The following is a 27671-nucleotide window of genomic DNA, read 5'->3' as shown; positions in this document are numbered from 1 at the left end:
AATTTTTTCTCCTCAGAATGCCCCTTTTCTTACCACTACAGTTAGAATATAATGCAAATTATATATACTAGATATGCCTATTGTTTCCAGTTGGCCTCCCACTCCCAACAAACCACAGAAGAAGTAGACTTACATTCCACACTTTTGGGAAGAGCTGAGTAGAGCACTGGCTGGCCAACTACCTATTTCTTTTAAGAATCTGAACTGAGAGACATTGAGAGAGCTCTGAAACTGACAGGTAGTTAAAACAAGTTGGACAACATGCAAGATGAAATTTGAAGAGACAAATAAACTGAGATTGAGAACACAAGAACATAGAGATGAAAGATATCATGAAGTCCCAGAGATGAATAGAAAAACACCAAATCCTCATTTTCCAAGTATTGAAATACGTGTACGAGGCCCAGCTGAGGATTCAGAGATCTCTACAATAACATCTCTTATTTGAGCTACCCCAAACATATTTCTGATTCCTTTAGTCAAAGAGCCTTGATAAGATCAATAATAGTATAATATCCAACTGGTCAACCAAAATAAACACCGATAAAAGTATTCCAATGTGGTTCATTCTGAAATTGTAACCTCCTACCATTATCTCCTTCCAATAGCTCGCTCAAATGCTATCCTACCACCATCCTTTGTCTTCAAGTATTGGGGCAGGGCGGGGTGGTGGGAGGGCGGGGAGGAAGGACTCAGACACACTACTGGGCAGCGTAAACTAATGCAAACTTTTTCGAGGACAATTTGATAGTCTCCCACTGTAAAATATTCTCTGTTTGAGCAGCCCACTATTGGGAATTTACCCCCCAAAAAGAGCTAGACAAGTGCACAAAAATAAAGTTAAACTAGTGTTTCTTTATAGCGTTTTTGTAATAGCAAAACATGAAAAATGTTGATTGCCCATCAAAAAAGGAATTCTATGCAGTCATTAAAACAAACGCTACGGGGCTTCCCTGGTGGCGCAGTGGTTGAGAGTCCGCCTGCCGATGCAGGGAACACGGGTTCGTGCCCCGGTCCGCGAAGATCCCACATGCCGCGGAGCGGCTGGGCCCGTGAGCCATGGCCGCTGAGCCTGCGCGTCTGGAGCCTGTGCTCCGCGACGGGAGAGGCCACAACAGTGAGAGGCCCGCGTACCGCAACAACAACAACAACAACAAAAAAGGCTACGAAATAGATGTTCACAATATACTGTTAAATTAAAAATGCAATTTGTACAATGGTAGAGTGTCCCCCCCATCACACACACAGACCTTCCTTGACTTATGATGGGGTTATGTCCCAATAAACCCATCATAAGCTGAAAATACCTTTAGGTAGGAAAAGTATTTAATACATCTACTGAACATCATAGCTTAGCCTAGCCCACCTTAAATGTACTCAGAACACTTACAATAGCCTATAGTTGGGCAAAATTATCCAATACAAACCCTATTTTATAATAAAATGTTAAATAGCTCATGCAATTTACTGAGTACTGTACTGAAAGCGAAAAGCAGAACATGTAATTTACTGAGTACTGTACTGAAAGCGAAAAGTATATGGGTACAGAATGGTTGTTAAGCCCTCATGATCATGTGGCTTGCTTCCACTGCCCAGCATCACAAGAGAGTATCATGTCACATGTTGCTAGCCTGAGAAAAGATCAAATTTCAAAATTCAAAGTATGGTTTCTATTGAATGTGTGTTGCTTTTGCACTATCATAAAGTCGAAAAATACTAAATTGAATCATTTTAAGTAGGGGACTGTCTCTATATGTTTATATTCTAAAAATTACAAATAGTGCTCTTAGGGGGGAAAAAAGAAGGGGGAATGCTTAAAAAACCAAGTACAGTCCTCCCTCAGTATCCACAAGGGATTGGTTACAGGACCCCCTGCGGATACCAAAATCCATGAATACTCAGGACCTCTATGTAAAATAGTGCAGTATTTGCCTATAACTTATGCATAGCCTCCTGTATACTTTAAATCATCTCTAGGCTACTTATAACACCTAATACAATGTAAATGCTGTGTAAATAGTTGCTGGTGGGCAGGAAATTCGACTTTTGCTTTTTGGAGCTTTCTAGAATTTTTTTTTTTTCTGGATATTTTTGACCTAAGGTTGGTTGAATCCGAGTATGCGGAACCCATAGATAGGGAAGGCCGACTGTACCATATTTCACTGCTTCAAGAACACACATTTTTTTCATTTAAAAAATCGGGATGCTTCATATAATCCTTGTCAGTGAGACAGCAGTTGTGACATAACTGTCATTACGTATGTATCAAAATGTGAAGGATAGGGGTCAGCAGCTTGGGGAAAATAACTCTGAAGACAATGATGGGGCCTTTTAAAGAAATCCTGTAATCATCAATTCTCTTGATGGTAAAGAGGAAAATGTATGGAAAAACAGGGACATTAACAACTCTAAGTTGAAAATCAATTTAGAACACTGTGTGTAAAGAGATTAATCTTTAATTTATATCATTTATAATTACCATTTCTTCTCACAAGTGATACATATACACATGCACAAACATACTCACATGATATATTTTTTTCATACAAAATGGTACAAAGAGAAAAATTCAAGTGGTCCATAATTTCACCACCCAGATTATTATTCAAGAGATTAAAATAGGGCAAAAAAATCAGTTGTTTTATTCATATGCTGTATTTTGTTCACTTGTACTTTTGTTTTTAGACTGTTGCTACTCATAGATCATTACCTCTATTTCATAGATTAGTATCTCTAAGTTTTCAAAATCAAGTTTCTTATGTAAATCCCCAGTTTTTAACTAGTTATGTTTCAGCTGGGAACAGTATTATAAAGATTACAAAGAACAGTTAAATTCCCAGGTTAGCTAAAAAGGCCTATTTAACTCCAAATGCATCTTTACCATAATAAATACTGTGAGAATACAGAACCTATAAGCTCTGTTATGGACTAAATTGTGTTCCCCTCAAATTCATATTTTGAGGACCTAACTCCCAATGGGACTGTATATGGAGACAGGGCCTATAAGGAGATATTTAAGGTTAAGTGAGGCCATAATGGTAGGGCCCTAATCCAATAGGGCTGGTGTTCTTATTAGAAGAGGAAGAGGGACCACAGCCACCCAGACTGTGGTATTTTGTTATGGCAGGCTAAGATACTAACGAAGGCTTTTTATAGCATCATTTAAAAACATTAGACAATGTCTTCAATTTCAACTTGGGACATCCTCTCCTACTACAGTTCTAGCATCAAGAAGAAATATTCCCAGGAATTCCCCGGTGGTCCAGTGGTTAGGACTCCATGCTTTCACAGCTAAGGACCCAGATTCCATCTCTGGTCAGGGAACTAGGATCCAACAATCCGTGCATCGCAGCCGGGGTGGGAGTCGGGGGGAGGCGCGACTGGTATTCCCTTCCATGCCTCTACCTGTTGATCAGTAAAATTGCAAGATTCTCACTTCCAGCACCTCTGGGTTTTTGGCTTCTGTGTCATTGCAGTGAGAGAGTGAGGTAGGGATGAAGGCTTTGGGATTGGTGTTTTGTGGAGAGAAAAGGTGGGAGAATGAGGTGAAGTGGAAGATGGGGAGAAAGAAGAGGAACTGAAGAACTCTAGTGGGATGAGAATGAACGCTGCAATCAGGATAGTTGGGCTCAAACCGCAACTATGCTCTTTACTGCTGTATGACCTTTGGAAAGTTACTTAACTTCTCTGGGTTCAGTTTCTTCATGTGAAATATTAGAAATAGAAATAATAGAAATAGGATAGCAATAATAAATTCTTCATTGGGGTTAAATAAGACAGCATAGACGTAAGCAGTGGGTAAATGAAATGCGCAAAATCATTAGCCGAATTAAGAGCATAGTTGCTCTGATATACTCATCTACAGGATATGTTATTTATTTACACAATTCTTCCCACTTTTAGAGGTATTCTGAAGCAAAGAAAAGAATATGATCTTTAAAATCAGATCTGTGTTCAAATCCTAAGTCCAACACTTAGTACCTATTTGGCACTGGATAAGTTACTTAGCAGCACTGAGCTTCAGATTCATTATCCTTAGAATGAGCCCAACAATGCTCACCTTATGTGGTTTATAGGGAATAAGTTAGATCAGATATGTAAAGTGCCTGACGGAGGCTAAGAGTTAATACTGTAAAGATGTCATTTTCTTCATAAAATAAGTGCATTCTTAATCCAAATTCCAACAGAGTGTTTCATATAATTTGACAAGGTGTTCTAAAATTCATCTGGAAGAGAAGATATACAAAAATATCCATATGAAAAAGAACATCAGGAGAGTTTTGGTATTATATACGAAAATAGTATAAAGTTAAATAATTAAAACAGTATGGTATTAGCACAGGTATAGACAAGTAGATCAATGAAAAAGAATGGAGTCCAGAAACAGACCTAGATATATGTAGATTTTGTGTATCATATAAATATAAGCATAAGAATAGGCTATTAAATAAAATGTTGGGCCAAGTGGCTGTCCTTAAAAAACAATTCCTACCTTATTCCATACGCAAAAATAAATCCCAGGTGGATTCAAGTTTTAAGAGTTAAAAAAAAAACTACTAAAAGAGAAAATATGGAATATTTACAGGAAGGTTGGGGAAGGTTCTAAGTTAGCGAGAAAACTGAGAAGCTGTCACTCTGACCATAAAGAGTAAGCTCATGTATTTTACTACTGTATTGCAATTTCTTCCCATTAGCAAAAATGAAGTGAATCCCAACCTCTAATGTGGTATTCTGAACAATATACAAAAATCCTTCTGTACTTAAAAACATTTTTAAATAGTCTTGTAAGTATAGAGAAACAATGTGGCAATAGCTTTTATTTATTTATTTAGGCCATGCCATGGGGCATGCAGGATCTTAGTTCCCCCCCACCCCAGGGATCGAAACCATGCCCCCTTCAGTGGAAGCGTGGAGTCTTAACCGCTGGACTGCCAGGGAAGTCCCACAGAAACATTTTTTAAAAGACAATTTCGCTCATATTAATTTTAAATACAATGAAACAACTTCCTACTGATTAAGTGGGTACTGTAGTCATATTAGTGTTGGTGGTTACAGCCACACAACTTACAAATGCATAAGGGATTTCCCTGGTGGTCCAGTGGTTAAGAATCCACCTTCCAATGCAGGGGACGTGGGTTCGATCCCTGGTCAGGGAACTAAGATCCCACATGCCACAGGGCAACTAACCCCTTGTGCCGCAACTATTGAGCCCGTGCGCCACAATGAAGAGCCTGTGTTGCGCAACTAAGACCCGATGCAGCCAAAAAATTAAATAAATAAAAAAATATTTTTTTAAAAAAAGAAATGCATAAAATACAATAGAAAGTTCCATTTAAAAATAAATATAGGGACTTCCCTGGTGGCTCAGCGGTTAAGAATCCGCCTGCCAGTGCAGTGGACACGGGTTCGATCCCTGGTCCGGGAAGATCCCACATGCCGCGGAGCAACTAACCCTGTGCCCCACAACTACTGAAGCCCGCGCGCTCGAGGGCCCGTGTGCCGCAATTACTGAGCTTGCGTGCTGCAACTACTGAAGCCTGCATGCCTAGAGCCCATGTTCCGCAACAAGAGAAGCCACCACAATAAGCCCGCGCACCATAACGAAGAGTAGCCCCCGCTCACTGCAACTAGAGAAAGCCTGCTCACAGAAACGAAGACCCAACGCAGCCAAAACAATTTTTAAAATAAAACAAAAATAAATATATACTATGCTTCCATGATTCTAAATTGCATTATGAAGTGGAGTTCTCAACAATTCACAATCATTTCCTTGAGATTAATGACATTTTAAAACCTAGAGCTCAAAAGAATCAGAAAAAGGACATCAACTATATTAGGTAATCGGAAGGCAAAGCAAAATTTAATTGCTACAATATTTGATATTCTAAAGGCATAATTTACTAATTCAATAAAGAGGAAAAATATGCTAAGTGGGTTTTTTTTTGAATGACAAAATTTGGATTATGTTTTAATTAACATGTTGACAAAGTATTTTCAAAAGCTTTATCTCAAGGTTTTATTCATCTGAATGGCTTTCAACTATGCATTGTCACTTGATTTCATAATGGAAAAATGATTTGTAACTGATTTACAACAGATCCAGCATTTTCAAGTGTAAATCTAGGAAAATGAAAGATTCATAGGTACTTCTCAGAGACACTTTCCATCATTCCTTTTTTTTCCTGAAGATCCCAGTTAAGTTGACCTCTTTGGCTACCAGAGCTATTTCCGGCCACTGTGCCTTTACCCCTAGACTCAAAATTTCACTTCTATTCTCCTGTCACCTGCAGTAAGCAGGTATTCTTTCTAAGGTTTAATAAGTAATTTTAGTGTTGGCAATTATTAGGAAATTGACGAGATGGAGAAGTAGCAAACAGGATGAAAGAACTGAAGCTACAAAGTTATAGCTCTCCCCATAAAAGTTATCCTTGTAATGTATGCAAAGAGACTAAACAATATTTGTTAGATCTTCTATTCGTCTTTCCACTAATTCAATTCTAGTCTTAAAGCAAAGCCAGCCTCCTATTGCCTAATCCCTTATTACTTAATAAGATCAGTGCACTTTGGGTTTTGTTATACATGACAGTTTCTATTCCAACTCCTCCTATGTTTCAGAGGAAGGCAGGTCAGTAGAGATTGTTGTTAACTTGGGTGTCAGGAAAACACTCATTTACAACTAAGAGAAAACTCCAGGCTCTCATCTCACATTCTTATTTTACTTTAACAACTCTTCAAATTCATTTATTCTCTGACATCTTTAAAATTACTTTCCACACAAAAACTCTGTAAATATAACAACGAAAAGCTCTTGCTCTGGTGAGAAGGGACTAAATGCTTCCTTCTAAACAGGGAAACGTCGTGTGAAGTCTAACTTCTAAAGAGCGAGATGGAAGACTTCGAAATTCGCAGAGATGGTTTGACGGAAAGAAACGCCCTTGTTATTAGAGAGGTCGCAAACCCCTGGCCCCTGCTTGAAGCGGAAGCGCCCGGTACACTTCTGTCCGGGCAAGCGGCAAGATGCTCCCGGGCTTTCGGGAAGCCGCCATGGAGGGCAAGCCCGGGCATCCTCAGCAGAGTTATCTCACGTCCGGGCCCACAAGCCCGGCATAAGTTCGTCATAAACACATTAGGCTGAGATAGAAGCGCGGCCGAGGGGACGGGTCACGCAACTGTCAAACGAAGCCCACCCACCCCTTGCTCGTCCCCAAGGCGGCAAAACTTACCAACGCGACTCTCCCTCCAGTTGCCTCAGGACCGCGACTACAACTCCCAGGAGGCTGCGCGGCGTACGGAGCAGCGTCCTTCCCAGAATGCAGCACAGTGGCGTCTCCATCCCTCCTTCTCCTTTCTCCGCTCCTCCTACTTTTCTACCCGGCGTCACCCGGGAGGGCAGGAGGTAGGTTGCGGGAGGGTACTCCGAGCCTCGGCGTGTCGCGTCAGACGTTGGGAGGAGGACGGGGCGGGGAGCTGGGGGAGAATGGGAGGACGAAGGGGAGGGGAGAGGGGAGGGGAGGGTAAATAGTGGGCCAGGCAGGAAGATGGCGGCGGTAGCGGAGGTGTGAGTGGACTTGGGTCTCTGCAGCTAGATTTTCTTTTCCCCTCTTCCTCCCCTTTTCGTTTACCCCGAGGTTGGCATCGAGGGGGCTGAGTTCGGGTGGCAGCGCCGGGCAGAGCGCAGGGGTCACGGCGACGGCGACGACGGCGGCGGCGGCTGACGGCTGGAAGGGCAGGCTTCCTTCGCCACTCGTCCTCCTTCCCCGGTCCGCTCGGTGTCAGGCGCGGCGGCGGCGCGGCGGGCGCACTTCGTCCCTCCTCCAGCTCCCTCCTGCTCCCGAGCGGGCACTCCTTCCTTCGCCATCCTCCGACGCTTCACCCCGGGGACTGGGCGCCTCCGCCGGCGCAGCTCAGGGAGCGGGGGCCGGTCTCCTGCTCGGCTGTCGCGCCTCCATGTCGGATAACCAGAGCTGGAACTCGTCGGGCTCGGAGGAGGATCCGGAGACGGAGTCCGGGCCGCCTGTGGAGCGCTGCGGGGTCCTCAGCAAGGTGAGCAACCCGCGGGGCCGAAGACCCCTTGCCCAGACTCACCTGCGGCGAGGCGAGCCGCTGAGGGCATGGGGTGGGGCTGGGCGCGAGGCACAGACTCTGCCGGGGCGGGGGCTGCGGAATGTGCCGGGGTGTGGGCCCGAGTACTGCGGCACGAGTGCCCGGGCCAGGGTTGGGTGGGGGTGGGGGCAGAAGGGGACTGTCTTCCTCGCCTGCTCTGGGGTTCGGCGGCCTGGGACCGGGAAAGACCTGTCCCAACCCCGGATCCTGTTTGGGAGCGGGATGCGCACCGTGACTTGGGACCCCGAGCGACAGCTGTCCGGGTATAGCAATTTGGGTTGGGCAACAGCGGTACCCGAAGGACTGGGCATGGGAACCGTGCACCTCAGATCTCTCAAACGAGATTAGTCCGGGAGATGCCAAGTAGAATAGGGTTGAGGGGTTTCTGCAGACCTTGCTTTTGAGACAGAAGCCGTAGCAACTCGGCTTGGTGCTGAAATCTGAGGTGATAAACTATGCCAGGCTGGATGTAGTGAAAGATCTCAATGAGAGGAGGAGTTTTGTACTTTTCCCCTTACTCTTTACCCCAGTTCAGAGAAGAGCTATTGAATAGTCAGGTGATAGGTACAAGAAATATTCACAGTAACTTGAAACTTGTCAGAATGGAGACAGACCTTTAGTCCAGGAAGAAGAGCATTATTTAATAGTAAAATATTCTTACAGTCAGTGGGCCAGAGTAAGGAAAAGACATCTTACTTTTACTAAATTTTTTAAAACCACTTTTCCAAAATTTTTGCAAAGCAGATAGTCATTTGTAGAGTTTGAAAGCTAATTAATTGAAATGGATGAAGCCCTTTTTAAGAGAGAAGGTGGGTGATCTTTTTTTTGGTAGTACATAGTTTGGGGTTTGTTGGGGTTTTTTTTATTTTTCTTTTTTTTTTTTTAACGTTTTTGCTATGAGAAGATCCACATTGTCTTTTTTACTTCCTTCTCTCTTCCTGTTAAACTTTTAGAAATGGCTGGAGCTAGCAGTTAACTTGGAGAGGGGGAGCAAGGTCCAGTCTCTCATCAGGCTGGTCATAAGACCCTAGATCATGTGCAGCCACTGGCTATTAAGAAATCACCCTGCTTCCAGTATACATACTTTGGCTAAGCATTGGGATGTTGTTTGTGGAATTGTTTCATACTAGCTTTTATATTGTCTTTAGAAGGCTGAGAAAGGACCTAAGAAAGGCATAAGTATGTCAGAACTAAGGCTTGCGAGTGTTAACTTTAATTTGCATACAGAAAAATTATGGTGTGTGTTGATACTGTGATCATTATTGGAATTTCAGTGAAAAGTTTTCAGTAAAGTGAAGCTCCCTAGGGTTTCTTTGGATTAAATGTATTGTGTAATTTAAGAATCTATATTGAACATGTGCAATAGGTATACATTTCTCTTTGGAACTGTTATGAAATGGGCTCTTTGCTTCTCAGTGATTCAGGTAATTTCACCCCTTTTTTCTCATTAAATGAGAAGCAGACTTCCAAATTAGTATTGTGGAGTGTTAGGTATTTTACAAAACAAGCCGTACTTTTGAACTATTGATCATCACTTTGGAGGGGACAGGAGGATCGTAGTGATTGGTGGAGTCACCAGTGCTCTGAGTATGTACTATATATGAGTATCTGAGTATCACTTGCGCAGAGCAGTGTAGTAAGTGTATACTTTATGACAAAAAAATGGAAGACTATCTTCTTGATATCTAAGTGTATAGAAATGTAGTATTTGACCACTTCTTTGGTTCGTAAATAACTTCATTGTTGCTGCATACATAGAATCAACGTAGTTTGGGAGTTCTTGTTAACAGCTATGAAGGAAATTTCCCTGAAATTTAACAATTTATGGTTACATATGTTTTCTTGGAAGCTTTTTAATCAATAATATTTTTTATTGAATGAATGCTTTTAAATTTAAAGTACATATATATTTTCAGCCTTTGTATTCACCTGGTAATTTTAAACAAAATTAGAACTCAGCCTCTGTTCTTTTCCTTCTGCTTAGTAATGTAGTTAAGTCCAAATACTAATTTGTTTTGTCCCCCCACTCCTCCCCCCACCAAATGGAGTGAGTTTGGAATGGTGGTGGTGGAGTAAACTTGTACACCAGCCCAAAGGTTTTTTTTTTTATATAGATATATTTTCTACAGACTTCCTTCTTAGGCACATAAGTTCCAAAAATACTGAATAGACAATAATTCTAGGTGGTTATAACAAATGTCAAGATAGATTGTGGATGGGGAAAGATTCATGCCTTAGTAGGACTTGAGAGCAACTAAGCCTTGGTCAGTCTCATCCAATTCCTTCTGAATTCTCTCCATCCTTTTTATCTTATCTTTTACCTTAACGTCTTTTCCACATACCTAACTGTTGGCTGAAATTCTGTCCATGTGTAGAGTCCATCTCAACTATTCTTTTCATAAAGACTTTTCTTATTTCACCAACCATCCCAGAGCTCCTTCCCTTAAATTCCTATAGCATTTTATTAGTAACTTGCTTCTGACTCTTATTCTAAATGTATTTTTTTTCCTCTTGAATTTATGCTTGCTGGACTATTGGAGGCAGGAATGTTTGCTTCTCCTGCAGTGTCTGCATATTGCCTTGTCTCTGTTAAATGGGGAAGAGCCAGGGAATGTTACGAGGGTAGAGAAAAGGCAAAAATCTGCCTTCTAGCTGTGAATAGGAGTTAACATTTTCTGCGTAAATCCTGAAGCTTATGTAATTATTGGGTCCTCTGTAAGAAAAAAATATGAAAATATGGACACATGATTTCTAGGGCCCCTTCTGTCACCTTGGAAGGTGTCTGTTCTTGTGAGCTTCCCTGAAGGTTTCTAAGCTTCATTAGCTATGCATAGCTCTGCCTCCAACTGTGCTTGGCAGTGTTCTAAGTCTATTCTTGCTTAATGTTAAACAACTTTAAGAGGTAGAGTTTGAGAAACAAACAAACAAACAGGTAAGTAACTTGGCCACAATCACAGTTAGTAGCTTTCTGACAGGCAGTAATTGGAAGCGAGGTAGGATTAAGGTATGCCAGTCTAAACGATTTGTATTATAGGCAGTTGGGAGTTGTTCATGTAAGTTTTGGAGCTGGAGGCTCAATGAGGTTAATATGTAAGATAAGTAAGCAAAATATGCCTAATAAATAAGATTATGTAAGTTATGAAATAAAAAGCAGAAGATATCAGAGGTAAGGTTATTAAGCCTTCTCAGGAATCCAGGAACCTGATAATTTGATTGGATTACTTGAAGATAAAGGAGTCAGATTTAAGGGTTTAATAGGAAGGAAAGATGAATAGGAGTTGATAATGGGCTATAAAGATTAAGAAGGAACAGTCAGGTATTGAGTATCTCCTAGGAATATAGTAGGTGTATTCATGATTTTATTCACCCATTCAAATGACTGAGGAAAGAAACTGAAGTTCAGAAAAGTTAAATAATTTGTCAGAACTTTTCACACAGCTAGTAAAAGTAGTTGAGTCTCTCTGATGTTGTATCCACTGCTCTGTCCATACAGTACAGGAACGCTGAGCCAGGTTTGAGTCTGAATGGCTGTGGCAGTAGCAGTATAGCCAAGGAAATAGGAACAGAGGGGGATGTGCATCCTATGGGTGGAGGTAAATTTAGTTTTGTATGTAACCATCATTATTTCAAGTCGCTGTCTTAAGTGGTAGTAAATCGCAGGGAGTTAAAATGAGGAAATAGTGATTAGAGAGCCCTCAGGAAAGAATGAGTTAACTTGGCAGCATGGATCAGCTCTCAGGGAGGGACTGTAATGATGGAGTTTAGAAGATATAAGAGCTGAACCATCTCAAACCTGTGGAATTAGGAAATAGTAAAGAAAAGATTCCTCTGAGCCAATGCAGTATATTTTTAACAATCCATTTAGAGTTAGTTTTTGGCAGATAGTTTTTGAGTTAGCAGATAGTTTTTGGAATTGTCTGTGCTTAAAACCCCGGAGCATAAAAATATGCAATATCAACAATTCCCATAGAGGTTACATTTCTGCCTTTGCAAGTTTATTGATCGTGATCTTCACTGTGCAGTAGCGAAACTTTAGCAACACAGAAACCATTTGTAGGTACTGGAAACAGATAATCCAAGTATGTTTTTGAAAACCAGTTTTATGTTTGTATTTTACTCTTGAGTTTGAAAAATAGATCTTCAGAGAAACTTAGAAAATGAATTAACTATTCTATAATATTGAGTTCTGTGGAAGTAAAAATAAAGTTGATGTAGACTTTCTAAAGAGTAATAATCTATTTTTACTTTAATGTAGTCGTAAACATCATACATTTTCATGTAGGAATAACTTACAACAAAAATAGAGTTTGGGCCATGATTGACTTCTACTTCTGTTGATTTAGAAGGCTTCATGCAGTACTTGGTGTAGGAGAACGACAGACTGTATAGCCAAACTTTTCTATTGAATATGTCAATTATGACAGGGACCAAAACAATTTAAGAGTTTTGAAGGTGGTGAGGAGGGGAGGATGAAAGCACACAAAGAGTAAAGCAGAATTTTTAACTGAAATGTGCTTCAGTTTTATTCCTCAAATATTAGAAGAAAATGTTATATTTTATTATATTTTATTTATAATTTTGTAGAAATTACTGAAAATTATATACAATCTGGAAAATTTTAACTTTTCACTTTTTTTTTTTTTTTTTTACTGTTTATAATTAAGTTAGGACTTCTCACATTTTGGTTTTAAACTTAGATTGACTGCTGTTTCAGAAAGTTTGGATTTCTAAAAATGTAATTTTTTGTCTTCTTCTCCTCCAGTGGACAAACTACATTCATGGGTGGCAGGACCGTTGGGTAGTTTTGAAAAATAATACTCTGAGTTACTACAAATCTGAAGATGAGACAGAGTATGGCTGTAGAGGATCCATCTGTCTTAGCAAGGCTGTCATCACGGTAAGCTCCTATTCTCCTTCATTCAACAAATACTTATTGAGCATAAGTTATACACCACGAACCTATTCTAGGGGCTTGGGATATGTCTATGAACAAAACAGATTAAGATCCTTGCACTTGTGGAGCGTGCAGTCTAATATTTTTTTCCATAAAATTATTTTAGAGTGTATTACTACATACTGTTATTTTATATAGACATGTAGTATTTATCTAGTTGGTTACAGCAAGCCATTAAACAAGGGCTTCAGAAAAAAAGATGTTAGATGGCTTCATATCTGATAGATGGGGACAGTTATTTAGTGAGTTATTGAAAAAGTTAAAGCAGGAAAATAAAAAGATACATATCTTAACATTTAAAATTTTTACCTTAAAATATATAAATCTAAATTCACTTGCCAACTTTTTGATGTAGAGCTAACAGTATGTCTTTGAATATGGAGTTGAGAGAAGTTGTTCTTATGTAAAGTATTATATCCATAATGCCTGCTTTGCAATTTCCAGTTTTCATTCTCTAAAGTGGAATAAAAACTTAAAGATACTTTTGAAAAACCCTAAATATAGGTTCCTCTTTTTGACTTTTAATGTTTTTCCCTAATATTTTACAGATGTTTCCCCTTTATTTAATTTAATACCTTTTAAAAGAATGACTGACCTTTGTTGAGTCATTCTACTTAGCTTGCATTCAATGTAGTTTACATAGAAACAGCTCTCTTTGCTCTTGTATTCCATAGATTTACATGATGTTTAAGTTATGTAAGAACTACAGCAAGTAAACTGGCATAAACAGGTTTAGGAACAACCAACTGACTTGTTAAACATGTAACTCAACTAGTGGGCCAGAAGTACCTGAATATACTAAAAATAGCATACTAGTTGAGAGTGGTCAGCATGTTGAGGCATATTTAATAAAGGGCAAAAAAAAAGGCATTGTCTAAGGCAGGTCAGTTAAATGGAGGTCAGTTAAGGAAGCTATTGTAGTTAAAATCTAAAAATGGATGTGTTAAAACAATCATAGATTTTACTGATACATTCAAAGAGAATTCATGTTACGTTAGAGTTTATATTGTTTATAAAGATAAATGATGTACTTTGGATATGTGTTGATATCTAAATATGACTTACATATGTTTATGTTACACATTTAAGTAAAACCATGTAGTATTTTTCCATCACTTTTCATACATTCTGCCCCTCTTATATATTCAGAGTTTGAAAATAAAAGCTTAGTTGGATATTGAGTTGGAAAAACTTATAGAGGGGTTGTTTGGAAATGTTCAGAATGAAACTACTACTCTCCATTCTTATGGACAATTTTAAAGAAGTAGTTTGAACATAAAGGCTCACTATTTATTTGGACTGGTATGTGGTACGTTATAATGTACTTTTGAAATTGTATCTATTGATAGTTAATATTTTGGGGTTTTATTTCTCTTGAGATAGATCACTATTCATGCTAGAGGAAAGAATCATGGAGAGTAACGTACTTTACAATTTTGAAATGTCTTCCCTTGGTTCTTCCCCTTCTTCCTTCTTTTGCATATTGTTGGATGCTTGTTAGTTACAGTGCTTGTTTGACTCTTTGAAAATAGTTTATATCTTTATTGTTTCCTAACTAGTAGTATTCCTAGAGTACCATGCTAGTTTAAATTTAGTTATCCTGTCTTGAATTATGGACTGTGGTAATAGTGCATGGCTTATTTGGGGAAAAGAAAAACTTTTAATAAATATTTACATTGCATCTGCTCAGGAAAAAACAATGTGTTAGTTCTTCGTAGATTTTTTGTTGTTGTTATTTTGGTATTTTTGTTATATATATTTGCTTATAGAACTTTTCATTGTGGTTCATAATCAAAGAAATGAGTAGGAAAGCAAGACAATTTGAAAACATTGAAGGGACCTAGTGGAAGAACTCACTGGGCTAAGTGGTAGTAGAGAAGGTAAAAAAAAAAAATGAATGAAGCAGCAGAATCTGAATGGTAGTTAGTCTTCGCTATAGTTAACCAGGTGGTATGGAGAAACACAAGTATTTATATTCCTGAACTTCTTCAACTCTGTTCCTATTCTGTCGGTTCATAAATTCACTGTTACATATTTCAAGGAAATTACAAAATATAACTGAATTCAGTGAACTTCTCAGAATGAAGTTTACAAATAGAGTATGTATTTGAGTTAAATTTTTAAAATGTAATACTAACCTCTGTTAAATAGGTGTCTTTTGCTTTTCTTAAATATGTGCTATTATATGTATCAATTCATCTCTGAAGGCAAAGAATAAATATGGTTGAATTTGTGCATGTGACATCCTTATGAAATTGATAGTATTCATATATGAGGAAATCTGGACTTGAAGAGTTGTGACTTTACTGTGACCATTCATTAACATATTTATTATTTGTTGGTGAACCTAATGTTTGAGCCCACCTTTTCTGATAGAACCTAATTCATTGTTAAATTCACTATTATTTTAGTTTAACAAGTCATTCCTTATTCAAATCATGTTCTTTAGTAATGTGATAATAAGTTGAGTGAAATACTTTTAAGGAACAAAATATTTCCTGGGAGAATTTGTTACCTGGAAATAATTCTTAATGTGAAGGGATTGGGAATAAGTTAATGAGAGGAAAAATAGTACTCTGTCACTTTTTGGGAAGTCACCTATTTGTATGTTTAATAAATGTTTGTAGAAAGTTGAATTTCTCAGTTATTATCGTTTAATAGTTATTTGCTTAAGACCCAGTCCCTGCTACAAAACTTGCCATGTAGTAGATGTTCAATATATGTTAGTTGATCAATCAAAAGCAATGTTTATGGAGTATTTAAACTGTTATTTATTTTTTAAGTTGTGTTTTGTTTTTTGTTTTTTTTTGTGTGTGCTTCGCGGGCCTCTTACTGTAGTGGCCTCTCCCGTTGCAGAGCACAGGCCCCGGACATGCAGGCTCAGCGGCCATGGCTTCTGGGCCCAGCTGCTCCGCGGCATGTGGGATCTTCCCAGACCGGGGCACGAACCCGTGTCCCCTGCATTGGCAGGTGGACTCTCAACCACTGCGCCACCAGGGAAGCCCCTTAAGTTCTGTTTTTAAATAAAGTACGCGTGGTAAAAAAATATAATCCATGGCATGAAGAGGTTTAAAAAGTAAATGCTTCTCTTTACTCTTAGTCCTGCACTCAAGACATAACAAAAGTCAAATTTTTGGTCTGTCCTTCCAGATACTATGTATGCCTATATAAGCATTTATTTGTTTATATCCTTCATTTTCATTTACACAGATAGCATCATACTAAATCTATCGTTCTGCACCTTGTTTTCTTTTAATATGTCTTGGACATTTACTACATTTTGTTGAATATTGTGGATGTACTATGTCTTATTTATTTGCCCCTTCCCTGTTCTTGGAAATTTAGATCATGTTTAAATTTGTTTTACTACAAACACTCTTGAAACAAGCATATGTAGTATTTAAAATTTTTTTTTATAGTTACTGTCAAATGCCCTTTTAGAAGTACCACTTTTCATTCCTACAGCTAGTACATGAGTGTCCCTATTTCCCCATACCCTCAAATATATATATATTTAATTTAGTTGCACTGGGTCTTAGTTGCGGCAGGCGGGCTCCTTAGTTGTGGCTCCAGGGCTTCTTAGTTGCTGCATGCGAACTCTTAGTTGCAGCATGCGTATGGGATCTAGTTCCCTGACCAGGGATCAAACCCAGGCCCACTGCATTGGGAGTGTGGAATCTTACCACCCGGGAAGTCCCTCCATACTCTCAAGTATTGAGGAAGTCAGGTTTTGGCAAATGTTAAAATATTTGGCAAAGTGCTAGATAAAAATGGTGTCTCATTATTTTAAGTTGCACTTTTTTATTCAAGAGGGTAACTTCATATGTTTATAATTCATTTTTTCCTCTTCTCATAGCTTGTTCATCTCTTTCTTAGTTATTGATTTGTAGCTCTTTATATCATGATATTTGGCAATTTGTCATATTTATTGCAAATGTTTCCCCCCAGGTTGTCATTGTCTATTTTTTCTTTCCTTATTTTATATTCTTTTTAAGCCTTAACAGAAATTAAAAATTGTTATGTGCTCTTATTGTCCTTTTCCTTTATGGCTTCTGTATTTAGTTATGTTTAACTAAAACATAACTCAAAGACTGTAACTCTATATAAATGTAGTTACATTTTCATCTACAATTTTACATTTGAATTTGATTCCTGTGGGAGTTATTTTAGTATAAGAAATGATGTGGGGGCTTCCCTGGTGGCGCAGTGGTTGAGAGTCCGCCTGTTGATGCAGGGACACCGGTTCGTGCCCCGGTCCAGGAAGATCCCATGTGCCGCGGAGCGGCTAGGCCCGTGAGCCATGGCCGCTGAGCCTGCGCGTCTGGAGCCTGTGCTCCGCAACACAAGAGGCCACAACAGTGAGAGGCCCGCATACCGCAAAAAAAAAAAAAAAAAGAAGAAGTGATGTGGGAATTAAGCTTTTTAATTTTTCCCCAAATGGCTAACCATGTAGTTTAATACCATTAATTGAAAAATTCACCTTCTCCTCACTGGTTTGAAATGTTACCTTTATTGTATATTACATTACCATGTGTATTTGAGGTTGTTTCTGGACTCTCTTCTCTTCAGTTGGTTTGTCTATTCCTTTTTGTACCATACATAAAATTATATTGCTAATACTTCATTAATCAGTTCTTTAAACTGCTAATGATCCTTTTGTGAAAATAAAAGAAGTGGTTTGTTTGTAGCTACTGAGATTAGAAGACATTTCAGGAATTAGGTAGGTAGAGATTTTTGGTAAAATGGAAATAGTAATGTCTTTAGAATTGGTTTGCCTAAGCTCTATCTATAGTCCCAAGTCTTACCTTAGATATCTGACTTTGTATACTTACTATCTTATAAAACTTCTTTAATTACCAAATGAATGGGATTCATATTATTCTTATTATAGGTTGGATATAGTAAAATTTATTCATCAATTTAGTGTTTCAATATTCTCAGATGGAAAACTGAAAGGTAATGAAAATGTTTACTGCTACATTGAAAAAAATTTTAAGCCAAGTAGCTCTTAAGTAGGTAGGGGTTAGAAGGGAGGAAATCTAAAGATCCTGGCACAATTAAAGAAGGCAACAGAGATGTAAAAGAAAGGGAAGGGGGTTCCCCTGGTGGCGCAATGGATGAGTCTGCCTGCCAATGCAGGGGACATGGGTTTGATCCCTGGTCTGGAAAGATCCCACATGCCGCGGAGCAACTAAGCCCTGTGCACCACAACTACTGAGCCTGTGCTCTAGAGCCCACGAGCCACAACTACTGAAGCCCGCGTGCCTAGAGCCCTTGCTCCGCAACAAGAGAAGCCCGCGCTGAAACGAAGAGTAGCCCCCTGCTCGCTGCAACTAGAGAAAGCCCACGTGCAGCAACGGAGACCCAACGCAGCCAAAAATAAATAAATAAAATTTAAATTAAAATTAAAAAAAAAAGAAAGGGAAGGAAATGTTCAAAATTGAAAAGGATCATTAAACAAAAAATTTTTTAAGTGCCAAATAAAGAGTAGTCACATCTAAACAGTTTTGTTTTTATTTGCAGTACGCGGGCCTCTCACTGTAGTGGCCTCTCCCATTGCGGAGCACAGGCTCCAGACGTGCAGCCTCAGCGGCCATGGCTCACGGGCCTAGCCGCTCCGCGGCACGTGGGATCTTCCCGGACCGGGACATGAACCCGTGTCCCCTGCATCGGCAGGCGGACTCTCAACCACAGCGCCACCAGGGAAGCCCTAAACAGTTTTTGAGTAAACTATTTGTCAGTAAAACTGGAAGAAAAAAAATTTTTTAATTTTTAAAGTTTTCAAATGTGGGATTTTAAAGTAAAAAATTGTGATTTAAATTGATGTTCAGCAAATTGGATCTCACCAAAGATGAGTAGGGCCATAACTAATCATCATATGGGGAACTCCAGATTAGTAAGGAGTCCAAGAAGTTCGCTTTTATCAAATGTGCAATTTTGCTCTATTGAACTGTGTAAGAACCAAAGGAAAGAGGAAGGTATATCGACCAGTAAAAGCATTAGATAGATACTAGTTGATAATTCTCTTCATTTGAGGAGCATTTGCCAGTGAATTTCTAAAGAAATTAGAACCTTATACTACTAAGATTTATGCCTTTAGAAACTAATATTATCTGTTCAGCAGTTCATTTGGAAATAATTATCTTCCATCTTTAGGTAACTGGAATGTAACTTGAATAATGTAACTCAAATAATTAGATATAGTGGGAAATATTTAAAATATTGGTGAGAGGTTTTGGAAGAGGAAAAATATAAAGAAAGATACCAGTTGAAATGTAGAGCCAAGAATGTTGAAATAACTTATCCAAAATTATGTAATTACAAAATATGTTAGTTTGTTAGGGTTGCCATAACAAAGAACCGCAAACTGGCTGTCTTTTTTTTAATTGAAGTATAGTTGACTTACAGTGTTTCAGGTGTATGGCAAAGTGATTCAGATATATGTGTGTATATATATAATATATATATGTATATACATATAATATATCTATATACGGATTCTTTTCTATTGTAGGTTATTATAAGATACTGAATCTAGTTCCCTGGTTTATACAGCAGGTGCTTGTTGTTTATTTTATATACAGTAGTTTGTATCTGCTAATCCCAAACTCCTAATTTATCCCTCCCCCACCCCCTTTCCCGTTTGGTAACCATAAGTTTACTTTCTTTTATTTCTGTTCCGTAAATAAGCTCATTTGTATCATTTTTTACGATTCCCTATATAAGTGGTATCATATATTTGTCTTTCTCTGTCTGATTTACTTCACTTAATAATCTCTAGGTCCATCCATGTTGCTGCAAATGGCAGTATTTCATTCTTTTTTATTATGGCTGAGTAATATTCATATTTTATACACACACACACACACACACACACACACCCCACATCTTCATTATCCATTCATCTGTCAGTGGATATTTAGGTTGCTTCCATGTCTTGGCTGTTGTAGATAGCGCTGCAGTGAACATTGAGGTGCATGTATCTTTTCAAATTATCATTTTCTCTGGATATATGCCCAGGAGTGGGATTGCTGGATCATGTGGCAACTCTATTTTTAATTTTTTAAGGAACCTGCATCCATCCTGTTTTCCATGGTGCCTACAGCAATTTACATTCCCACCAACAGTGTAGGAGGGTTCCCTTTTCTCCATACCCTCTCCAGCATTTGTTATTTGTGGACTTGATGGCCATTTTGACTGGTATGAGGTGATATCTCATTGTAGTTTTGATTTGCATTTCTCTAATAATTAACGATGTTGACCATCATTTCATATGCCTCTTGGCCATGTGTATGTCTTCTTTGGAAAAATGTCTATTTAGGTCTTCTGCCCATTTTTAATTGGTTTGTTTGTTTTTTGGATATTGAGCTGTATAAGTTGTTTGCATATTTTGGAAATCAAGCCCTTGTTGGTCACATCATTTGCAAATATTTTCTCCTGTTCCGTAGGTTGTCTTTTTGTTTTGTTTATGATTTCCTTTGCTGTGTAAATGCTTTTAAGTTTAATTAGGGCCCATTTGTTTATTTTAGCTTTTGTTTCCATTACTCTAGGAGACAGATCCAAAAAGATATTGCTGTGATTTATGTCAAAGAGTGTTCTGCCTATGTTTTCCTCTAGGAGTTTTATAGTATCTGGTCTTACATTTAGGTCTTTAATCCATTTTGAGTTTATTTTTGTATATGGTGTAGAAAATGTTCTAATTTCATTGTTTTTACATGTAGCTGTCCAGTTTTCCCTGCACCACTTATTGAAGAGACTGTCTTTTCTCCATTGTATATCCGTGCCTCCTTTGTCGTAGGTTAATTGACCATAAGTGCACGGGTTTATTTCTGGACTTTCTGTCCTGTTCCATTGATCTATATGTCTGTTTTTGTGCCAGTACCATGCTGTTTTGATGACTGTGGCTTTGTAGTATAGTCTGAAGTTAGGGAGTGTCGTTCCTCCAGCTCCGTTCTTCTTTTTCAAGATTGTTTTGGCTATTCAGGGTCTTTCGTGTTTCCATACAAATTTTAAGTTTTTTGTTCTAGTTCTGTGAAAAATGCCATTGGTAATTTGATAGAGGTTGCATCGAATCTGTAGATTGCCTTGGGTAGTATGTTCATTTTAACAATATTGATTCTTCCAATCCAAGAACATGGTATATCTTTCCATCTGTTTGTGTCATCTTCAGTTTCTTCATCAGTATCTTATAGTTTTTCAGAGTACAGGTCTTTTGCCTCCTTAGGTAAGTTTATTCCTAGGTATTTTATTCTTTTTGACATGATGGTAAATGGGATTATTTCCTTAATTTCTCTTTCTGATAGTTCGTTGTTAGTGTGTAGAAATGCAACAGATTTCTCTGTTAATTTTGTATCCCCCAACTTTACTGAATTAAATAACAGAAATTTATTGTCTCACAGTTCTGAAGGCTGGAAGTCCGGATAAAGATGTTGTCAGGGTTGGTTCCTTCTGTTGCTTTTGATGGTGTGCTGACAATCTTTGGCATTCCTTGGCTTATATATGCGTCATCCCAATCTCTTCATTCATGTTTACATGGCATCCTCCCTGTGCACGTAGCTGTGTACAGATTTCCCCTTTTTATAAGAACACCAAGTTAGATTAGGGGCCTATTCCACTCCAGTGTGACCTCATCCTAACTAATTACATCTCCAGTTACCCTATTTTCAAATAAATTCACATTCTGACATACTTCAGATTAGGGCTTCAACATACAGATTTGGGGGTATGCAATGTAACCCATAACCCATGAAAGTATCAGCGTTAAGACTAGAACTCAAGTCTCCCAATTCCCACCTGGTGTTATTTTATTTTATTTTATTTTTTGTGGTACGCGGGCCTCTCACTGCTGTGGCCTCTCCCATTGCGGAGCACAGGCTCCAGACGCGCAGGCCCAGCCGCTCCACGGCATGTGGGATCCTCCCAGAACGGGGCACGAACCCGCGTCCCCTGCATTGGCAGGCAGACTCCCAACCACTGCGCCACCTGGGAAGCCCGCCTGGTGTTATTTTATTGTATGTCAATGAGCATAGGAAAAATGCATATACAATGCATTTTATGTTGTGTAAGACTTGCAGGAACATGACTGTTAAATATTTATAAAGCAACTCTTTAAAATTTGTTTTGAACAAAGCATCCTATTAAGATAAAAAGGGTTTTTTTTTCCTTTTAATCTTAAGAAGCTCTGTTTGAGATATATGCTTCTTACTTACATGTAAATTTTATCAATTTTTTTTCTAAATAAAAAAAGTGAAAAGAAATTTGTGATTTATTATTACTGTCTTCTGTTAAATCTCTAATAAATATAGTTTGTATTTTAGCATTCAAGTTTCCTTAAAGCAAGGAATACACAAAATTTTCTACATTTGCCTGCTTGAAATAGTTAGCAAGAAGCTTGTTTTCTTAGTTTCTCTGAAGGTCTTTTAAGCTTCACATATACCAGTTTTTACTTAGTATTTTTTTAATTAAAGTACAGTAGATTTACAATATTATGTTACTTGCAGGTGTGCAGCATAGTGATTCAGTAGTTTTACAGTTTATACTCCATTAAAAGTTATTATAAGATAATGGCTATAATTCCTGTACTATACATATTTAGTATTTTTTATTTAGCATTTTATCTTAATTTCCAAAGTGCTTAAAATATCGTTCATGGGCTCTGAAGTTAAACCTGGATTTAGATCTTGGCTCTGCTTCCTATGGCTAAAGGTACCTTTGAACAGATAACTAAAGTGGTTAAAGATGGGTGCATAAGATCTAAGGGTGGAATGATTATGTGCATTAAACAAAATAACAAAAGCACTTGTACTTTTGTTCTTGGCAACATAAGAGGCACTCAGATTTCTTTAAGTTTATTTTGTGATATGTTTGTATTAGAAATAGAGCCTACAGTTTTAAAGAAGAAAGGAGAAGGTGGCAAAGCTTTTTATTAAAGGGAGAAAAAGATGCAAGTGACTTACTAAAGCCGGAATAGGTGACATGTCATATTTGAACAGGTTCTCATGCATTTCCTGTAAGCAATTTCCTTCAGTGGAACCAAGTGGTTCTGTTTCACAACTTAAAAGAAATTATATGTATGTGTGTATAAAATATATAATATATAAATGGTTAACTGTTTATATGCTTTCTGCATGTTCCTGACAGATTGTTTTTTTCCTTTGTTCTACTATTTATTGTGTGTGGGTTTTTTTTTAAGGCATATTGTACCTTTTAAAAAACCAGATTTATTTAGGCATAATTTACACTCAGTAAAATTCACCCTTTTTAAGTGTACAGTTATAGTTTTCACAAATGTATATAGTCATGTGATCACTACCACCATCAGATTATTGACAGTTTTCATCACCCCAGAAAGTTCTCGCTTGCCCCTTTGTAATCGGTTACCTCCCCATCCCCAATCTCTGGCAACCACTGTTTTGATAGTTTTATCTTTTCCAGAATGTTATATAAATGGAATCATACAGTATGCAGCTCTTTGTGTCTGGCTTTTCATTTAGTGTAATGCTTTTGAGAGTCATCTGTGTTACATGTATCCCTAACTTACTCCTTTTTATTACCGAGTACTGTTCCACCATATATATGTACCAAAGTTTGTTTATTCATTCACCACCTGATAGATTTATGTTTCCAGTTTTGGGCTACCATAAGTAAGTCTGCTAAACATTCAAGTACAGGTCTTTGTGTAAATGTTCTATTTCTCTTGGGCAGATACCTAGGAATGGGATTGCTGGGTCCTATGGTAGGTGCATGTTTAACTTTATAAGAAACTGCCAGGGACTTCCCTGGTGGTCCAGTGGTTAAGACTTCGCCTTCCAATGCAGGGGGTGTGGGTTTGATCCCTGGTCGGGAAACTAGGTGCCACATGCCTTGAGGCCAAAAACCAAAACATAAAACAGAAGCAATATTGTAACAAATTCAATAAAGACTTTAAAAATTGTCCACATCAAAAAAAAAAGAAATCTTTTTTCTTAATTGGGGTATAATTGTTTTACAATGTTGTGTTAGTTTCTACTGTACAGTGAAGTAGAGTTCCCTGTGCTATGCAGCAGGTTCTTTTTTTTTTTTTAATAACAACTATTTATTTATTTAATTTTTGGCTGCGTTGGGTCTTGGTTCCTGCGTGTGGGTTTTCTCCAGTTGCAGTGAGCGGGGGCTACTTGTCATTGCAGTGTGTGGGCTTCAGTAGTTGTGGCACGTGGGCTCAGTAGTTGTAGCTTGTGGACTCCAGAGCGCAGGCTCAGTAGTTGTGGCACACGGGCTTAGTTGCTCCGTGGCATGTGGGATCTTCCCGGACCAGGGCTCGAACCTGCCTCCCCTGCATTGACAAATGGATTCTTAACCACTGCACCACGAGGGAAGTCCCTGTGCAGCAGGTTCTTCTTAGTTATCTTTTTTATACATATTAGTGTATACATGTCAATCCCAATCTCCCAATTTATCGTACCCCCTGCCCCCCGCTTTCCCACCTTGGTGTCCATACATTTGTTCTCTACATCTGTGTCTCTATTTCCTTTTTTTTTAAAAAAAAAAAAAAGAAACTGCTAAACTGTTTTCCGAAGTGGCAGTACCATTTTATATTTCTACCAACAGTGTATGAGAATTCCAGTTGCTCAACATTTTTGTCAGTACCAGTTTTTTGGGTTTTTTGTTTGTTTTGTTTTTTATCTTAACTATTCTAGTAGGTGTGTAGTGATATCTCATTGTGGTTTCAATTTGCATTTTCCTAATGACTAATGATGTTGTACATCTGTTCATCTGCTTTTTATTTATATGTCTTTGATGGTATGTCTGTTCAAATCTTTTGTTTCTTTTCATCTTCTTAATATTGAGTTATGAAAGTTCTTTATATATTCCAGATACCATAATTTCAGACATGTATTTGGCAAATATTTTCTGCCAACCTAACAGACTGATTTTTGTCACTGTTATTAGAAAATAAATTACATTTGAATATATATTTTGCTGAATTTTTGGGAACCTTTGAAGCTTATTTATTTCCCAGAGTAGTTTCCAAAGATACCAGCACTATTATTAGTTCTTTTCTTAGGTTATTTGTATGGAGGCAACATTTCTCACAATTTTTTTAATTTTAATTTTTTAGTTTGGGTCTACAGTGGCACACTGCCATTTAATTAAAGTGACAAAGCTTTAGATTTAAAGTTACAAGCTGACAACTCATCAGGGAGTGATTTCACCAGGGAAGCTGGTATTACTGTTGAGTTTCTTCCTTGGAGTGAGTGCTGTGTAGGCTTGATCTCTGTCCTTTCTTCATCTAAGGAAGGAAACCATAGCTGATAAAAAGAATGAGATACGCTCTTAGTCCCCAAGTAGAGATATATGTTATGCAGCAATTACTTCTTTTAAAAATATATGTTCTCACTAGTGAGAATTTATCACTTAAAAAAGAAAAAGATCATTTATAAATTGATTATAAGGAATCAAGAGACCAAGAAGTCATGACCAGTTGAAGCTCATCCAGAAATCAAGGTGGTCTCTAAAGTGATAATGTCTTGAGGGTGGAAGATCGGGTTGGGTAATAATTTTTGAAAACTTATGTATAAACCCAGTTTCATAAAGTGAGGTTTTCTCCTGTTATGAAGGACTTCAAGTGGTTTCATTTGGCTTTTAAAAAATTAGGAAGTTCATCCAGGTAAAGATTCATCTACTCTATCTCCTTGCCCATAAAAAGAATAGTAAGTGGTAAAAAGTTTTTTAATCTGGGCTTCCCTGGTGGCGCAATGGTTGAGAGTCCGCCTGCCGATGCAGGGGACACGGGTTCGTGCCCCGGTCCGGGAAGATCCCACATGCTGCGGAGCAGCGGGGCCCGTGAGCCATGGCCGCTGAGCCTGCGCGTCCGGAGCCTGTGCTCCGCAACGGGAGAGGCCACAACAGTGAGAGGCCCGCGTACCGCAAAAAAAAAAAAAATTTTTTTAATCCCAAAAGGGAGAAAAGTGAGGAGACAATAGAAGACAGAATTTTAGAAGCTGGAAAACATAGACCAGTACTAAGTGAGTTTGTAGATCTGAGAAATCCAACTCCTAAGCTATGAGTTGGGAATGCTGTGAACTAGATTTCCATCACAACTATATAATACTTCAGCAGTACCAGATACCTTTTGAAATAAGAATTGGGAGTGGAAGTTGTAAATAAGGAAGATGAGTCAAATATCAGGTTAAGAAACAATCACATCCCCAGATTTTTCTCCCCCAACTTTGGGCAGTTGGGTGATTGACCCATCCCTAACCTGACAAAAGATGGTGTATTATTCTTTTAGGGTGGATAAAATAGTGATCTCTGGGCTGGAAAGTGGGGAAATAGGCACTAGAAAAAAATTGAAAGCAAGGAATAGAGGGTGATTAAGTATGCTGACTGAATACTGAAACCTCCTCCATCCCATCCCACTCCTCTTCCCCACTTGGTTCCCAAAACACTAGCTAACAAACTTTCATTTTCAGGGCAGGAGGTTGCTGGAGTCTTTTCTAGAGAATCCAACCAGCTCAAGAGGAAAGACCTAATGATAGCATTAGAGCTTCCCCAGCAAAGTAGACCAATTACATTATCCCACAGTGAAGCCCATCTTTGACTAAACTATCCATGGCCTTACAGCTTCCCATCAGTTTTTAGATCCCCCACTTTTAAAAATGAACAGTCAACAACTACCAGGCATGTGAGGAAAGTTTTCAGTATGAAAGAGATCAAGAGAGTAAATGCAATACTAGGCAACAAATTACTCAAATATTTCACAAAAATAAGAAAATTTGTTAGTATTCCCAAAGAGCTAAGAGTATTTGGAATCATTAAATCAAAAAGTATACTATTGGGACTTCCCTGGAGGTGCAGTAGTTAAGAATCTGCCTGCCAATGCAGGGGACATGGGTTCGATCCCTTGTCCAGGAAGATCCCACATGCCGCAGAGCAACTAAGCCGTGTGCCACAACTACTGAGCCTGCGCTTTAGAGCCCGCGAGCCACAACTACTGAGCCCATGTTCCACAACTACTGAAGCCCACGCACCTAAAGCTCGAGCTCCGCAACAAGAGAAACCACTGCAGTGAGAAGCCCACGCACCGCAACGAAGAGTAGCTCCCGCTCAACGCAACTAGAGAAAGCCCATGTGCAGCAGCAAAGACCCAATGCAACCAAAAAAAAAATTAAAAAAGTATACTATAAAAAAGGAAGAAGAGTATATGCATCCTTTTGAATTATGGTTGCACCCTGATATTCATTGCAGCACTATTTACAATAGCCAGGACATGGAAGCAGCCTAAATGTCCTTCACTACAGGAATGGATAAGGAAGATGTGGTACATATATACAGTGGAATATTACTCAGCCATAAAAAGGAACAAAATAGTGACATTTACTGAGACATGGATGGACCTAGAGACTGTCATACAGAGTGAAGTAAGTCAGAAAGAGAAAAACAAATATCGTATGCTATCACCTGTATGTGGAATCTAGAAAAATGGTAGAGATGAGTTTATTTGCAAGGTAGAAATAGAGTCACAGATGTAGAGAACAAACTTATCTTACCAAGGGGAAAAGGGGGGATGGGATGAATTGGGAGATTGGGATTGACATATATACACTACTATGTATAAAATAGATAACTAATGAGA

The 27671-nt window shown here is 38.5% G+C and overlaps 2 protein-coding genes across 4 annotated transcripts in view; one reads left to right on the top strand and one right to left on the bottom strand.

Annotated features, from left to right (window-relative positions):
- Window positions 1-7607, bottom strand: part of POLK (DNA polymerase kappa) — a 62628-nt gene extending 55021 nt beyond the window's left edge. Inside the window, exons 1-2 of one of the 2 annotated variants that reach the window (XM_067731030.1) lie at window positions 7224-7607; window positions 4061-4226 (exon numbers count right to left, since the gene is read on the bottom strand). The gene's annotated coding sequence lies outside the window, so the exon portion shown is untranslated. The remainder of the gene's footprint in view (window positions 1-4060; window positions 4227-7223) is intronic. The other variant, XM_067731028.1, reaches the window with a different exon arrangement.
- The window catches only part of CERT1 (ceramide transporter 1), a 128861-nt gene continuing 108485 nt past the window's right edge, over window positions 7296-27671 (top strand). Inside the window, exons 1-3 of one of the 2 annotated variants that reach the window (XM_067731032.1) lie at window positions 7296-7396; window positions 7641-8043; window positions 12866-13000. In XM_067731032.1, the coding sequence (XP_067587133.1) occupies window positions 7311-7396; window positions 7641-8043; window positions 12866-13000 (624 nt within the window). In that variant the 5' untranslated portion in view covers window positions 7296-7310. Of the gene's footprint in view, window positions 7397-7640; window positions 8044-12865; window positions 13001-27671 lie in introns of those variants that run through there. The other variant, XM_067731031.1, reaches the window with a different exon arrangement.

The sequence above is a fragment of the Pseudorca crassidens genome, chromosome 3 (assembly GCF_039906515.1).
Source record: "Pseudorca crassidens isolate mPseCra1 chromosome 3, mPseCra1.hap1, whole genome shotgun sequence".
Taxonomy (NCBI): Eukaryota; Metazoa; Chordata; class Mammalia; order Artiodactyla; family Delphinidae; genus Pseudorca; species Pseudorca crassidens.
Note: the sequence above shows the minus strand (reverse complement) of the source record. Positions and strands in the feature narration are given on the sequence as shown.